The 15,214-nt window shown below is 36.3% G+C and overlaps 1 protein-coding gene across 1 annotated transcript; it reads right to left on the bottom strand.

Annotated features, from left to right (window-relative positions):
* Positions 1 to 2,638: 2,638 nt before the first annotated feature.
* LOC135148002 (uncharacterized) lies at positions 2,639 to 4,244 on the bottom strand. Its single transcript, XM_064082098.1, has 3 exons — positions 4,091 to 4,244; positions 2,821 to 4,040; positions 2,639 to 2,728 (listed from the first exon to the last, which is right to left on the bottom strand). Exons 1-3 carry the CDS (start codon positions 4,242 to 4,244, stop codon positions 2,639 to 2,641), a joined length of 1,464 nt encoding a protein of 487 aa, XP_063938168.1.
* Positions 4,245 to 15,214: the final 10,970 nt, after the last annotated feature.

A 15,214-nucleotide genomic window follows, 5' to 3' on the forward strand; every position in this document is an offset into this window, starting at 1 on the left:
CTTCTTTACTTTAAACTCGGAATCACTTTTTTTAAGTTTGCCCAAATGGCCCAAGATCATTGCTGAAGTTTTCTAAGCTATCTTTAGGGCAGGGCTGTCTCTGATCTTATTGTTCTAATTCAACATATGTATAGTGTATGATAGTTTTGTTATGGGTTAATTATAAAGTGGATCACTTATTCCGGCCTCATGTATCATCTGTATCACTTCACTGTGAAAATTTTGGTCTCACATGAACCACTTAACAGACTAACAGTGACATTCCGTTAAATGAAATTAAGAAAGCTAACGGAAGGTGAGGTGGCTTAACGGTAGGTGAGCTGGCTGTTGACTGTGTACTCTCATTCGCTTAATTTATTGCAGAGTAGATTTAAGTGTGCATCAGGGGCTTAATAACTTTCTACGGTTATTACCATAAAATCTTTTATTTTTTTTAATTTATTTACTTTCCAGTTTTATTAATAGAAATTCTTTATTTTTTTTTTATTTGATTTATTTACTTTTTAGTGTTATTAATATAAAATCTTTTATCTTATTATTTTTTGTATTTGATTTATTTACTTTCTAATTTTTTTTGAAACAAATTTACTTTCTAGTTTTATTAATAGAAAATCTTTATTTTTATTTTTTTGTATTTGATTCATTTACTTTCTAGTTTTATTAATAGAAAATCTTTATTTTATTTTTTTGTATTTGATTTATTTACTTTCTAGTTTTACTAATAGACAATCTTTTATTTTATTTTATTTTGTATTTGATTTATTTACATTCCAGTGTTATTAATAGAAAATCTTTTATTTTATTTTTTGTATCTAATTTATTTACTTTCTAGTTTTATTAATAGAAAATCTTTTATTTTATTTTATTTTATTTTTTTATTTACTATCTAGTTTTATTAATAGATTTTTTTTTGTATTTGATTTATTTACTTTCTAGCAGAATTGAAAAAATTGAGAGTTGCAAAATTTGAATAAAATTTAAAATTAAGCATAAATACTTCAGTTTCAAAAGAACAAGCAAACTAGTCTGTTCAACATTATGGTTCCCTGACCAAACATAAACGTAAATATAATTGTTTTAAAAGAAAATTGAAATCAGTGGATGTTCCACTGCAAAAGGGCAAACATATTTGTTGCTGCCACTAGACCTGTGATTGCTGTGAAGCTCGAACACTTCCCTGTGATAGCTGTGAGTTCTGAAGATTAAGATAAGGCCTCCTTGTTTTGACTTTAGGCTGCACCACAACTTTTTCCTTGCCTTTACCATACTGTGTTTCTTGACGTTTATGTTGTGAGCATACTTCTGGCTCCTTGATCAAAATTCCCTTCTCCTTTCTCCTTACTGGTAGTTTTGGCCTCTTAACTGGTTGATTTTTTGAAGTTTTGGCTGCCAGTTCTTCAATCACCTCTGCAGTGGTACCACTCTCTTCAACATTACTTGCATTTTTAGATGCACTTTCTTCAACAATTGGTGCATTATTAGGTGCACCTTCTTTGACATTAAGTGCATTTTTCAGAGGACATCTGGTACACCTATGTCCTGGCTGCCTGCAAAGGCTGCAATGTTGTTTCTTTCCTGATGGTGCTCTTTGAATTATTGGTTGGCTGCTTCTACTTCTATTTCCACCTTCCCACTCTTCTCTTCTTCGTTGTTTCTTGGGTCTTCCTCTTAATTTCTTTAGTATGTATGGTGGCAACAATTCCTCTGTAGAGTGACTTTCCCAAAATTCTTCACCTTTCAATGCAGCAAGAGGATGATTATAGGATGTCAAGTACATTTCTCTAGTATAATACCTGGATACATAAGCCTGTGGATCCTCTGCCACCGCATGAGCACACGGTATGCCAGTCAAATCAAACACTCTACAATCACATTTTCTATCAACCAAGTCCATAGTCAAAGTACTACTTCCATTTTTTACCTACATAATAATTGAGAGTACTAATTTTTCACAATAAAACATACGTAAAAAACATAAAATTGAGGAGTCTAAATCTAGATTCATACCACAAATGTCCTCATGCCATCCCAACTAGCCCTCCATTCCCTTGATTGTGTAACTGCAATGTCTAGCTTTTTTTTAATTCTCGGACAAATTTGAAACTCACTGCCTTCCATGGACTCCCTATTTTCTCTGATTCTAACCATCAGCTTGTAGTGAATCTCTTGCAACATGTCAAGCAGGGGTAAAAATCTATAAAAAAAGACGGTGCATCAATTTTTTCGTCGAAGCATCTTAGTGCATCAATTATATTACTTCAAAACATACCTTTCATTGATAATCCAAGCATTAAAAGACTCTGACGTATTATTTTCAACATTATCAGTGCAAGAATGAGTCTCAAAAAAAGCCTTGCACCATGTCTTTGGATCTTTTTGTACAAGTGCTTCGTAAGCAGGCTTAGAGGCTCTCTCCATGGCTTTCATTGCTCTCTGATGTGCAAGGCTTAGAGGCTCTCTCCATGGCTTTCATTGCTCTCTGATGTGCAACCTTGTGTGTTGCACAAGATATTGTCCAAAACAAATTTCTAATATGATTAACTTTAAACCTTCAATTCAATTCAATTATAGTTTTCAAGTTACAACCAGCTAATAAAATGCAAGAAGGTAATTAACTTAAAATTAAATTAGACTAAATTTACCTATTCCTGAAGTTAGTGCATAGATGCCTGCAACAATTTCTATGTTCAATTTTCGGTAAATATTCCTTCACAGCCAACTCTGGGCCCTGTATTACAAGATAAATCAGAAAAATCACACCAATTTCAGTCGACAACACACCAAAAAAGAAAATAAATGAAATACATAACAAAACCATACCTTCTGCTGATCGGATATTATTGTGTAACCCTTTCCATCCCCAAGGCTCAGATCATCCCTTAGCAAATCAATAAACCACTTCCAGCTGTCTGCATTTTCACTCTCAACTACAGCATAAGCTACCGGATACATCTGGTTGTTTCCGTCCCTCCCCACAGCAGATAACATTTGTCCTCCACATACTGTCTTAAGGAAACACCCATCTAGTCCCAAAATTGGCCTACAACCTTGCTTCCAACCCTCCTTCAAAGCATGATAGCATATGTAAATTCTTTTGAATTTGTTAGGATCACTTTCATTTAATCTTGTAGTTCTTATGTCAACCCTGTTTTGTGGATTGTTGAGCAGAATTTGGTAGCCAAAATCTCTTACACTTGAGTAATGTTGCTTCAAACTCTCGAAAACACCTTCTAGTGCAGCTTTTCTTACTCTTATAAGTTTTATCCTTGACAATTCTATCTCCAGATCATGTCTAATTGTTTCAACTATTTCTTTAATTTTCCAAGTGGGGTTTTTCCTTATCCTCTCACCATAAATTTCTGTTAAGTGCTTGACAGATGCAAGCTTGTTGTTGTATGGTTTTGTACACAAATGCTCAACCACCAGTGTTTTTATCTCCACCGTTTCAGAGTCCTTTATTCTACTACACCAGATGTAGAAGGGACATTTGGTCTCACACACAACTTGTGCCCTGTGTGGATCATTAGTGTTAAATTGAACGACCCTTCTCTCACTTAATCCATAGTTTATAACAGCCTTCCTGAATTCTTCCATAGAACCAAACCTCATGCCCGGAGAGAACTTAATCCCATCTGTTATCTTCTTTGGATTATAGAAAGAATGCTTCCTTTTCTTAGAATTTTTCACAGGTGGTGGACCTATGTAACCCTTCTTCACAGCCTCATCCTCACTTGATGATGACAAAGACATTAGTTCATCACTCAAGTAGTCTTCTTCCTCAATATTTTTCTCCCTTTCTTTGATCATTGTTCTCCTTAATTCAAAATTTATTTTGTTAGCCTCAGCTGCTTTTCTAATTCTCCTTTTATTAACAATTTTCATTAACTCCCCATCACTGCCATCAGTGTAAAACTCAGGCTCATCACTCTTAAAATCTTGGCCCTCTACAACATAATCTGGATCATCCTCAGAGGAACTATCACCCAACTCCTTTTCACCCATCAATTTCTCTTCTCTAATAACATCTTCTGTTTGCAAATCTTCAAGATCAAAGTGGTCGACAAACAAATTATGCAACCAAATGGCTTACATATCTCTATCATCTCCTTTATGCCATCATCATCATTATATAAAATCCTGACATTATTATCAAAGGAGTGACCATCGTTCTGAAAATATACCAATGAATTACCAATATCGTATCCAAACGCAACCGAGTAGCGTTCTAAATCAGCAAAATACATTTTCTCCGTATCTTCCACTAATTCATCTACCTTACCCCCCACATACTGTACGATACCATTCGGTGTGTGCATAAAATATCCTCGATGATGCACACGAACATCTATTCAACCCATTCTGTTTATATTAACATGGAAACTACAAAAAATTATAACACAGAAGGCAATACAAACACACAAAAAGTAACGAGAGCATGCAACCTTAAAATGAACAGTAAATGTCTGTTTAAAGTTCAAAGATCGTACCTTGATGCTAATAATCAACAAAATGATTATGATTATTGTTGATTATGCTTGATTCGCTCGTACTTGAAATGGGCCAGAGTTTTACGGTGAGAACCGATTCAGTTCTTGGCGCGCGTCTTTGTCTGGAGTTTATGATGTCTCCACCCGTTTCTTTTGATCCAGTGTTTTTCTTTTGTTTTCTTTTAGTTTCTTTTTAGTTTATTTGTTAAGTTTAAATTTATTTTATTTCTTTGATCCACATAAGCGCCATGTCACTAGAGCTTAACGAAAAAGGTTAACTTTAACGTCCATTTTAATTTGATCTAACGGCATGCAATCATTAGTCTACCGAGTGGTTTATGTGAGACCAAAAATTTCGTAGTGATGCGGATGATACATTAGAATGGAATAAATGATCCAGTTGATAATTAACCCGTTTTGTTATAGTCCTGAATTCAGATCATCTGGAAAAAAGTAGTTTAAGTTTTTTCCATATACAGCGACTTGATAAATTATTTAACGCAATTAATATTGAATGTTTATATTATGTAATGATATTTTTCATTTGTTTTGTTGGTATATTGTGCTAAATATTCTTTGGCCAAAAAAATGTTGTGCAAGATAAGTTCAGCTGTAACAGACATCGAATATCTTCCTCTGTTTTTGTCAGTCATAAAAAAATGTTACTTATGATTTATGAATAGAACTTTGTAATACCTAATACTCCCTCCGTCCCACCAGGAAGCTTACGTTCACTGTTTGCACGCATTTTGAGGCTCTTATAAAGTATAGTTCAATAATGTTTTTTTTTAATTTTTTTTTAATAAAAGTTTAAACGTCAAACTTTTTTTCAGGATTTTTTTCCGAAAAAAATACATTATGGAACCATAATTTATAGGGGTCTCAAAATGCGTGCCAAAAAGTAACGTAAAGAACCTGGTGAGACTGAAGGAGTATCTTTTTAAGAAAAATATTTTTCTTATATATATTAATATACAAACATGTATAAATTAGTTTTGCTATTATATGTAAAATCGTGAATTAGATTTAATCAGCAAGGGAAAGCGCAAATTGGATTTATTGGATTAATTGAAAAACAGGAGATCTAATCAGTCAGCAGGCTAGATAAATTATGGTGATTAATCTGATCAAGCGGAGATTAATGGAAAAATAGAAAATTTTATCAGTCAGTGTCGTGGTTATTAATGCACCGACTTTCAAAATAAGTAGTTGAGAAGCCGGGCGTCGCAGCGGTGTATAAAAATTATATTAATAATTCAAAATTGATATTTGTAAGATAAAATAAATGTGTGACAGTCTATAAAAATTATATTAATGATTCAAAATTAATATTTGTAGAATAAATAAATTTTATATTATAAACATCTCGATGCAATACCAATATTAATATACAAAATTACAAAATTGGACTATAATTTATGAGTGAAAAAAATGAAAATAAATTTTTATATCTAATTAGCGATTTAAAACATGACGAATCTTAATTTTAGTTGTGTTTTTTTAAAAAGTAATCATGTTTTTCACTAACATTGTCATTAATTTCCAAACACTACTTCATAGACATATATACCATGCCCTACATGTAAAAAGCATACGGCTCTTTAACAGGAACTGATTGATGACATCTAGCCATATACATTGATTGACCAATAAAACAGACAATAAATTTGCAAAAACATAAGTGCGTGAAAGTCAAAAAGATATTGAGATACAACTCCGAAACCATCTCTAATTTTAATAGGAATAAACATTATATTCTAATTATACGAACAATATTAATCATTTCGGGACGTATGAATTCTAATTCATGCAGGTGTATATTAGTGAAGCCTTCCTCCAATTTCTCTCGATTGGTTGTCCGCAAAAACATCAATTTAAATTCATGAGATATCAGTCTACTCTCACATCCGACAAACTCTTACTCTTGTCAATCAATCATTTCTATCGCCATTGGCACCACCAGCGAGGAGGGTCGTGATATTCACAGAGAGAGAGTAGAGTAGACTGTGTTTAGATGATCCAAAATCCTTCGACCTATCGGGGTATTTACAGGTGCAGAGAGACTGTATGCTATTCTATTCCATAATTAAATAATCTGAAACAGAATCAGATTAAAAAACTTGCAAGTTACTATATTACATAAATAATCTAAAACAGAATCAGATTAATTTATTCCAAGATATATATCATATCAATTAATCTGAAATAAAAAAAGTAATTTTTATTTTTGATAGTTTTTTCATCCAAAATTCCAATAATCTGAAACAGAATCAGATTAAAAAACTTGCATGCGGCTATATTCGATAATAATCTACTTATGTATGTATATTAAAGGCAGGGCAAAAAAGCAAGAAAATTGTTTGTGAAATTCCATATATGCCCTCAATTTTCACAGAATTTCTGCACTACCTTCGGCTATTCGTTTTCTTTGTAACCCTCGACCGTTTCTCCGATTTGTGTAAAGACAGAATTGATATATCCCAACGGGAGTGACCGATACCATTTTGTGTTGGTTGTCGGAACTCGGAACCCTTGCCATTTGTATGCTTGCCGGCTTTCTGCGTACCTATTTGGAAATTGAGAGATTGGAGCGTGGCGCCCGGGAATCTAGGGGAGGATATGGATGGCCGGTTCGGAGGCAACGCGATCGGTAAGAGTCGAACCAGAAAGATGTGTAGACTGTGATTATGTGTGTGGACTAGTGTGTATAGGTGTGTGTTTGCAATTGTGTTCTGTTAAGGGACAATGCTTTGCAAATTGTCTGTGCAACTTTGCGTACAATTGTTTGACATTTATGGATAGTTTTGTCATGTGTTTGTCCATGTTCTTGGCAAACATTGAACACTCTGGCAGTTGATAGAACTGGAACGAACTTAATCTTCCACAAAGCTATGAACCCAGAACACCCCCTGCACCTCCTGTAATGGCCCAGAACAAGTGATCTTCTGTAAGTTTTCGATCAAGCATTTTTCTTTTTGCATTAATTAACTGAGTATTGCCTTTGAAAAAGGGCAAGAAAATGAGCATTGATGGTATTGTCCTATCTACAAAGATTGTGAGATAATGAAGACTTTGTCTTTTTGTGAAATGTTTATAAAGACTTTGGATGTTAGTGCAGGGATGTAGCAAGGCCTCTGTTTTTATCATTATTTTATTTGGGACGGTAATTGGCACACCTGCAGCTTGACACTTGGCGCGAGCCATGCCCCATGAATGAAATTATTTGTGGCCCAAATACATGCATCAATTAGTTTGGTAGCAGGTTGCAGGATACGTAGGAATTGGGTAGAAGAATAGCTCGTCTTTGAGATTTTATATAAAAAATATTTGTTTAGTAATGGCGTCGTTTCATTGGTATTTTAAAATTTTAATCTCTTTGCTTAATTGCATATGATAGATAATTACACCGTGGAAAATGGGTACACTCGTGAGCAGGCAGGTATGTGGTGCAATGAGTTTATCTATTAACCCTGTTAATAGCTTTGTAAACTTGTAGCTGCATTTGCTCGGGGTGAGCCATACTTGGTTGCCTGGCAGACCTCATGTAAATCATAGAATCATTTAGGCAACATACTGTCTCTTCTTGGACGCAGCAACCTGACAAGGAATCAACTATAAATACCACACCTCGCATACACATTGACAAACCTGACTTCTGCTTAGTGCGTACTGATCTCAACTCATGAATCATGGCGTTATCTAGCTAATAATCTGGGGTTTGTGTTTTATAAAGTGCTTTGATAGAAGAAGCTTTTGAAATTCGAACAGACACATGTTATGGAGAGGTCGCCTGATTTGTTATGTAGAGAAAAAGTGTGATTTAGCTGTGTTACATGTTAAATTCTGATTCTCTTATACTAATAAGTATGTATTACAAATACTGTATCGTCTTAATTAATTATGTGAATTTTAGCTTTGTATTGTAAGGATATTATATGTTACCATCGCGGCTGAGACATATTGCATACCATGATAAATTATGGAATTTCTGAGGATGCCAAGAGATGTACATAATATGCACTGAGGTCGTTGTGTTCTTCATTAAGTGCTTGAATATTACAAGGCCAAAATGTTCTAATTACTGTATGTGCGCATTACAGTTAATCAAGGGAATGTTCCAGCAAGGAAGAAGGGGCGTCCTTTGGTTCCCGTTACCGAGGAGGTGCTGGAGCACAGAAGGTTATCAAGGCAGAGGGCTATTGCTTCTCGGCCAGAAAGTATGTTTTAAATGTACCAAAATTCCAAGAATTCTATTATTACATTATTACAAAGGAGGGCTAATGCTTCCCGACCAGAAAGTATGTCATGTGGAATTGGTGAACAAATAGAAATATAGCATTCAAACTAGCACAGGGGTTTTGATACTCTCAAGGTTTTGATGATCACACTGCCAGCAAGCTAATAGCATAAAACTGGTGCTTGTTAGCGAGCTATCAATGATATATATGCATGTGCTAACAGCTTGATATGGTTCAGTATTATGTTCAACTGTCAGCAAGCTTACAGGTTATTATTCAGGCTTATCAGCAAGCTTACAGGTTATTATTCAGATCAAAGTCGAAAAGCAAGGAGATTTATTAGGAATCGATTTGTAAGGACTTTAATATTTATATATGACTTAGATAAATATTAGAGCTCAGTTTCAAATCAGTATTTCAAACAAAAACGATTTCCTAACTTATAGGAGTTTTTATCTCTATTTCGATCTTATCTAAAACAACTCCTATCCTATTTCAAATTATAGTTTTTATATAAACGTTTACTGAGTTGTTTCAAACGTCTTTATGCTTTTACTCAGTAAAATATACAATGTTCAAACGTTTATTATTCAAGCAAATTAAACGTGAGGTTGTTAAGCCAAGAACGTTGGATAATTTGTTGAATTATGACCGTTGGAATGGTTGTATAAATACTTGAGTGTGGTTTCCGTTTTCAATAAGAACAAGAACACACTTCAAGCTTCTGAAATACAACATACTTTCATTGCAAAATCTTTACTTGAGCTCTAGTACTTATATTCGATTATATATCTATATTGAGTTCATAGTTTCGGTTGTATTACACTCATACATTGTATTGTTCAAAGTGTAAAGGTTTGTTGCTGTGTATCCAGCTTGTGAAACAAGGGAACAAGGGGACTAGTTAGCTAGAAGAGTATGCTTGGGAAGTATAGGTCTTGGAGAGCTTTTGGTTCGTGGTTCAGGGGTTTCAGTAAGCTGATAACAGGAACAAGGGTTAAAGGGAGTTATATTATTGAATCATTGTAATTGTTAACATTATTGATTAATAATATAATCTCTTACCAGTTGGTAGGGGACCAGGACGTAGACATTAGGGTTAGGGGTCGAACCTGGCTAAAAGTCTCTGTGTTGCTAGCTTACTGATTATATCTGTTTTGCATTGCATCTGCATTGTTAGCTAGCTGACTGTTTACTCTGAAATTAACAGCAAGCTGTCAGTGACAGTTTAACTATTCGGTAACAATTAAAAATCGGTCATATTAGCCATAACACCTATTCACCCCCCCTCTAGGTGTGTAATTTCAATTGGTATCAGAGCTGTGTTTGTACTAATACTTCTGTAACAGGAATAGTATCGATCGATATGGCTGATAACTTTCAGGGAAAGTCCGATTTTAGAGCTCCTCTCCTCACGGGTTCTGACAACTACAATTGGTGGAAAGGCCAAATGGAGGCTCATCTGTCCAGAGATCCACTAATGCAAAGAGTGGTGCAAAGAGGTCCTTATGAATATCTTGATAAAGATGGCAAGGTCAAGGATGTTGATGTTCTCACAGTGGACGAGCTATCAAAGGTTGCTGCCAACGGAAAAGCAAGGAGTACACTTATCAATGGGCTGAATCAAGCTGAATATGACAGGGTCTCTTCTCTCAAAACAGCTAAGGAAATTTGGGATGCATTGGAGACATATCATGAAGGCTCACAAGGTCTAAAGAAGGTCAAGCTCGGAAAGCTCATGAAAGAATTTGGAAGCTTCGCTATCAAGAAGGGAGAATCCATTCGTGAAAGCCAAGCTAGATTCCAAGTTACTCTTAACAGCCTTGAAAGACTTGGCAAAAAGATTCCTCAATCGGAAATCAACATGAATATTCTTAATGCAGCTCCATTCGAATATGGTGCCAAGGTCACAGCATTGGAGTCAGCTCTCAACATTGATACTATGGATCACCTGGCTATATTTGCTGAGTTGGAACAATTTGAAGCTAAGATTGAAGCTAACAGCTCAGAAAGCAGCAAGCTGCCAACAGAGAAAATGAAGAATCTTGCACTGCACTCCTCTGTCAACAAGCTGGAAACAGATGAGGACACAGAATCAGATGAGGATCTAGCTCTTATGTCCAGGAAAATCAAGAGAATGATTGAAAAGAAAAACAAAATGAAACGAGAAAAGGGCAAAGCTTTTGGTGCAAAGAAAGATCCAAAGGATGATGCATGTTTTGAATGTGGCAAGAAAGGGCATTTCAAAAGGGATTGCTACAAGCTGAAAAACTAGTCAAAGCCGCCTAGACAGCAAGCTGATTACAAGAATAAAAAGAAATCCAAGGCACTTCTAACTTGGAGTGATGATGAAGATGAGTTAGCTTCTGATGATTCTAGTGATGAGTTGGTAAACTTGGCTCTTGTTGGTCTCGATGGCTCAATTGATACAACGGATTCAGATACAGATACTAATAGTGAGGTAAACTCTATTAATTCTGAATTACATACTATTGATACAACTACTTGTGAACTAACCATGCAGGATAAGAGCTGTTTATCAATAATGGAACTCATTGATCTGAAGAATGAGAATTATGAGCTCGAGAAAGAAAATGTTCATTTGAAGAAAGTCATAGGTGATTTCTTGAATGAAAAGAGTGCCAAAGCTAGTAGTGGAATCATTGCTACCCTCAAGGAACAGATCTCACAACTTGAAGGGAACAACATGCAAATCCAAAGAAGGAATGATACACTCATGAAGGAACTCAGCTCGCTGAGAGCAGATCTTAAAGCTAAGGATGCAAGCTTGGAGGCATTCGAGTTGAGCAAAACCCAAAGCTTAGCCGGAATCTCTATTCAAGCTGAAAAGATCAAATCATTGGAGCAAGAAGTCAAAGATCTTCAGAAAGCCATGGGAAAGTTTGTTCAAGGAGAAGAAAGTCTCAAATCTATGATGAAACAAGCTAAAGGTTCTCATGATAAAGGAGGCATTGGTGCAGCTTCTACATCCACATCTTCAATGAAATATGAAGGGAAAAAAGGCATTCCATACAATTATGCCATGCCTTGGGTGACTTGTCACAAGTGTGGAAAGAAGGGCCATCTTGCTAATAATTGTCCAATGAAGAATACTCAATCAGCAAGCTGGAAAAGGAAGTCAGCTCACAGACAGTATGCTGACAACAGAAACAGACAGAAGACAGCTCCAAGACAGTATGCTGATAAGACCAGCAGAACATGGAAGAAGAGTTCTAAAGTGGTCCAAATGTGGATCAAGAAATCTGATCTTAATGTTCTATATGTTTTATCATCTAACACTGCTGGACCCAACAAAATATGGGTACCAAAACGTTGAGTGTCTTGTGTTCGTTTTGTAGGTTTGTCTCGTGTCTAAAGTAAAGCCAAATCAATGGATATTGGATAGTGGATGCACTAGGCACATGAGTGGAGACAAATCTCAGTTTCTAAGCTTGAAGATGAAGAAGGGTGGACGTGTCACAATTGGTGATAACAAAACTCTTCCTATTCTTGGAAAGGGAACTATAGGTAATAGTATCATTTCTATTAACAAGGTACAATATGTCAAAGGTCTTACTTATAACTTGCTTAGTATAAGTCAGTTATTTGATGATGGTCATATTGTTAATTTTGGTAAGGATAAATGTACTATACTTGTTGGTGCTAACAAAACTCCTCTAGTTGCAAAACGAGAAGGAAATATATATGTTTTGAACTTTGAAGAACAGGAGGCAGGTGTTTGTTTAGCAGCTGTGGATAATAATCCAGAAATTTGGCATAGAAGGCTTGGACATGCTCATATGGATCATCTCAGCAAGCTGTCAGCAAAGAAGCTTGTTCGAGGACTACCAAAGCTTAAGTATGTCAAGATGGAGACATGTTCTGCTTGTCAATTGGGAAAGCAAACAAGGACTCCACATAAGGCAAAGAAAATGGTATCTACTTCTAAACCTTTAGAGCTTCTTCACTTGGATCTTTTTGGTCCCGAAGCTTATAAGAGTATTGGAGGTAAACAATATGCCTTTGTTATTGTTGATGATTATTCTAGATTCACTTGGGTATTATTCTTGCGTACTAAAGATGGTGCTTTTAGTGAATTTGAGAAACTAATCAAGTTGCTTGAGAACAAACTAGATACAAGACTTGTAGGTATTCGAAGTGATCATGGTGGGGAATTCCAAAAAGACTTCATTACTTATTGTGAAGAAAGAGGAATCTCACATGAGTTCTCAGCAACACTAGCGCGGGCGCGCTAGTGTCTGCCACCCAGGGTCAAATTTTTTCGTTTTTTGCGTTTTTGAGGTTTACAACGGTACAACATGGTTCCAATGCGCGGGTTGCCTCCCACGAAGCGCTTGTTTAACGTCGTTAGCTCGACGTGAAGTCCAGAATTAATCCGATTCCGATTGAAAAATCGTGGTTTGTACCTCACGATTCACATTTCCGCCAAAGTAAGGCTTCAACCTTTGACCATTAACCTTAAATGATTCATCCGGTGATTTGGCATAGATTTCTACCGCACCGTGGGGGAATACCGTCTTGACTGTAAACGGTCCCGACCAGCGTGACTTGAGTTTCCCTGGAAACAGCTTCAACCGAGAGTTATACAATAGAACCAATTGTCCTACCACAAAAGATTTTTGTATCAACCGCTGATCATGCAATCTTTTCACCTTCTCTTTGTAGAGTTTGTTATTTTCATAAGCACGGAGGCGGAACTCCTCCAACTCATTGAGTTGAATCATGCGTTTCTCTCCAGCTAATTGTAAGTCGAAATTCAACTTCTTTAGTGCCCAATAAGCTTTATGTTCCAATTCTACTGGTAAGTGACAAGCTTTCCCAAACACTAACTGAAATGGAGAAGTACCCAATGGTGTTTTGTAAGCTGTTCGATAAGCCCAAGCAGCCTCGTCTAATCGCAAGGACCAGTCTTTCCTAGAAGGGTTAACCACCTTCTCTAATATGCGTTTGATCTCTCTGTTAGACACTTCAGCTTGACCATTCGTTTGAGGATGATAAGCAGTAGCAACCCGGTGATTGATATTATACCTCGTCATCAAGGTTGTGAATTTCCGATTGCAGAAATGAGAGCCTTCATCACTGATAATGACTCTAGGGACTCCGAAACGGGTAAAGATTTGTTTTTGTAGAAATTGCAAGACCACCTTAGCATCATTTGTAGGTAAAGCTTTCACCTCCACCCATTTAGACACGTAATCAACTGCTAATATAATATACTGGTTGTTGCAAGACGAAACGAACGGTCCCATAAAGTCAATACCCCAAACGTCAAATATTTCGACTTCCAAAAGCATTTTAAGAGGCATTTCATTCCTCCTAGAAATATTACCTGTACGTTGACATCGATCGCAACCCAACACAAACTGATGAGCATCTTTAAACAGAGTTGGCCAGTAAAAACCTGCTTGAAGTACCCTCTTTGCTGTCTTCTCTCCGCTATAATGGCCTCCATAACCAGTGGAATGGCACTCGCGCAAAACTCCCTCAACTTCATTATTAGGGATACACCGTCTGAGAATTTGATCGACTCCTTGTTTAAACAAAAAGGGTTCATCCCAAATATACCATTTCACATTGTGAAGGAATTTCTTGCGTTGAGCATAAGAGAATTCTGGAGGAATGACCTTACTCACCAGATAATTTACAATGTCAGCAAACCATGGCTCTTCGGCCTCAGCCCCAAACAACTGTTCATCTGGGAAGAATTCATTAATTAGAATACTGTCGGTAGTTTGTTTGCTATGATCTTCTAGTCGGGATAAATGATCCGCTACTTGATTTTCCGTGCCTTTCCGATCTTTAATTTCCACCTCAAATTCTTGGAGTAATAGAACCCAACGAATTAGTCTTGGTTTAGAATCCTTCTTTGACATGAGATACCGAATGGCTGCATGATCAGTGTATACCACTACTTTTGTTCCAAGAAGATAAGACCTGAACTTCTCAAAGCTAAAGACAATAGCTAGAAGTTCTTTTTCTGTAGTAGTGTAGTTCAACTGTGCATCATTTAAAGTTTTGCTGGCGTAGTAGATAACATGAAACACATTACTTGTACGCTGGCCCAGTACAGCTCCTACAGCATAATCACTGGCATCACACATCAATTCGAATGGTTTACTCCAATCAGGTGCAGTGATGATAGGTGCTGATGTCAACTTCTTTTTCAAAATTTCAAATGCTTCCAAGCACTCCTCATCAAATTTGAATGGAATGTCTTTCTCTAACAGATTGCAAAGAGGTTTGGAAATTTTTGAGAAGTCCTTGATGAACCTCCGATAGAAACCTGCATGACCAAGGAAGCTTCGGATGCCCTTAACCGAGAGTGGTGGAGGAAGATTTTTAATTGTTTCCACCTTCGCTTTATCAACTTCCAGTCCCTTGGCAGATACTTTATGTCCCAATATGATTCCTTCTTGCACCATGAAATGGCATTTTTCCCAATTGAGAATCAGATTAGTTTCCACACAG

The sequence above is a fragment of the Daucus carota genome, chromosome 7 (genome assembly GCF_001625215.2).
Source record: "Daucus carota subsp. sativus chromosome 7, DH1 v3.0, whole genome shotgun sequence".
Taxonomy (NCBI): Eukaryota; Viridiplantae; Streptophyta; class Magnoliopsida; order Apiales; family Apiaceae; genus Daucus; species Daucus carota.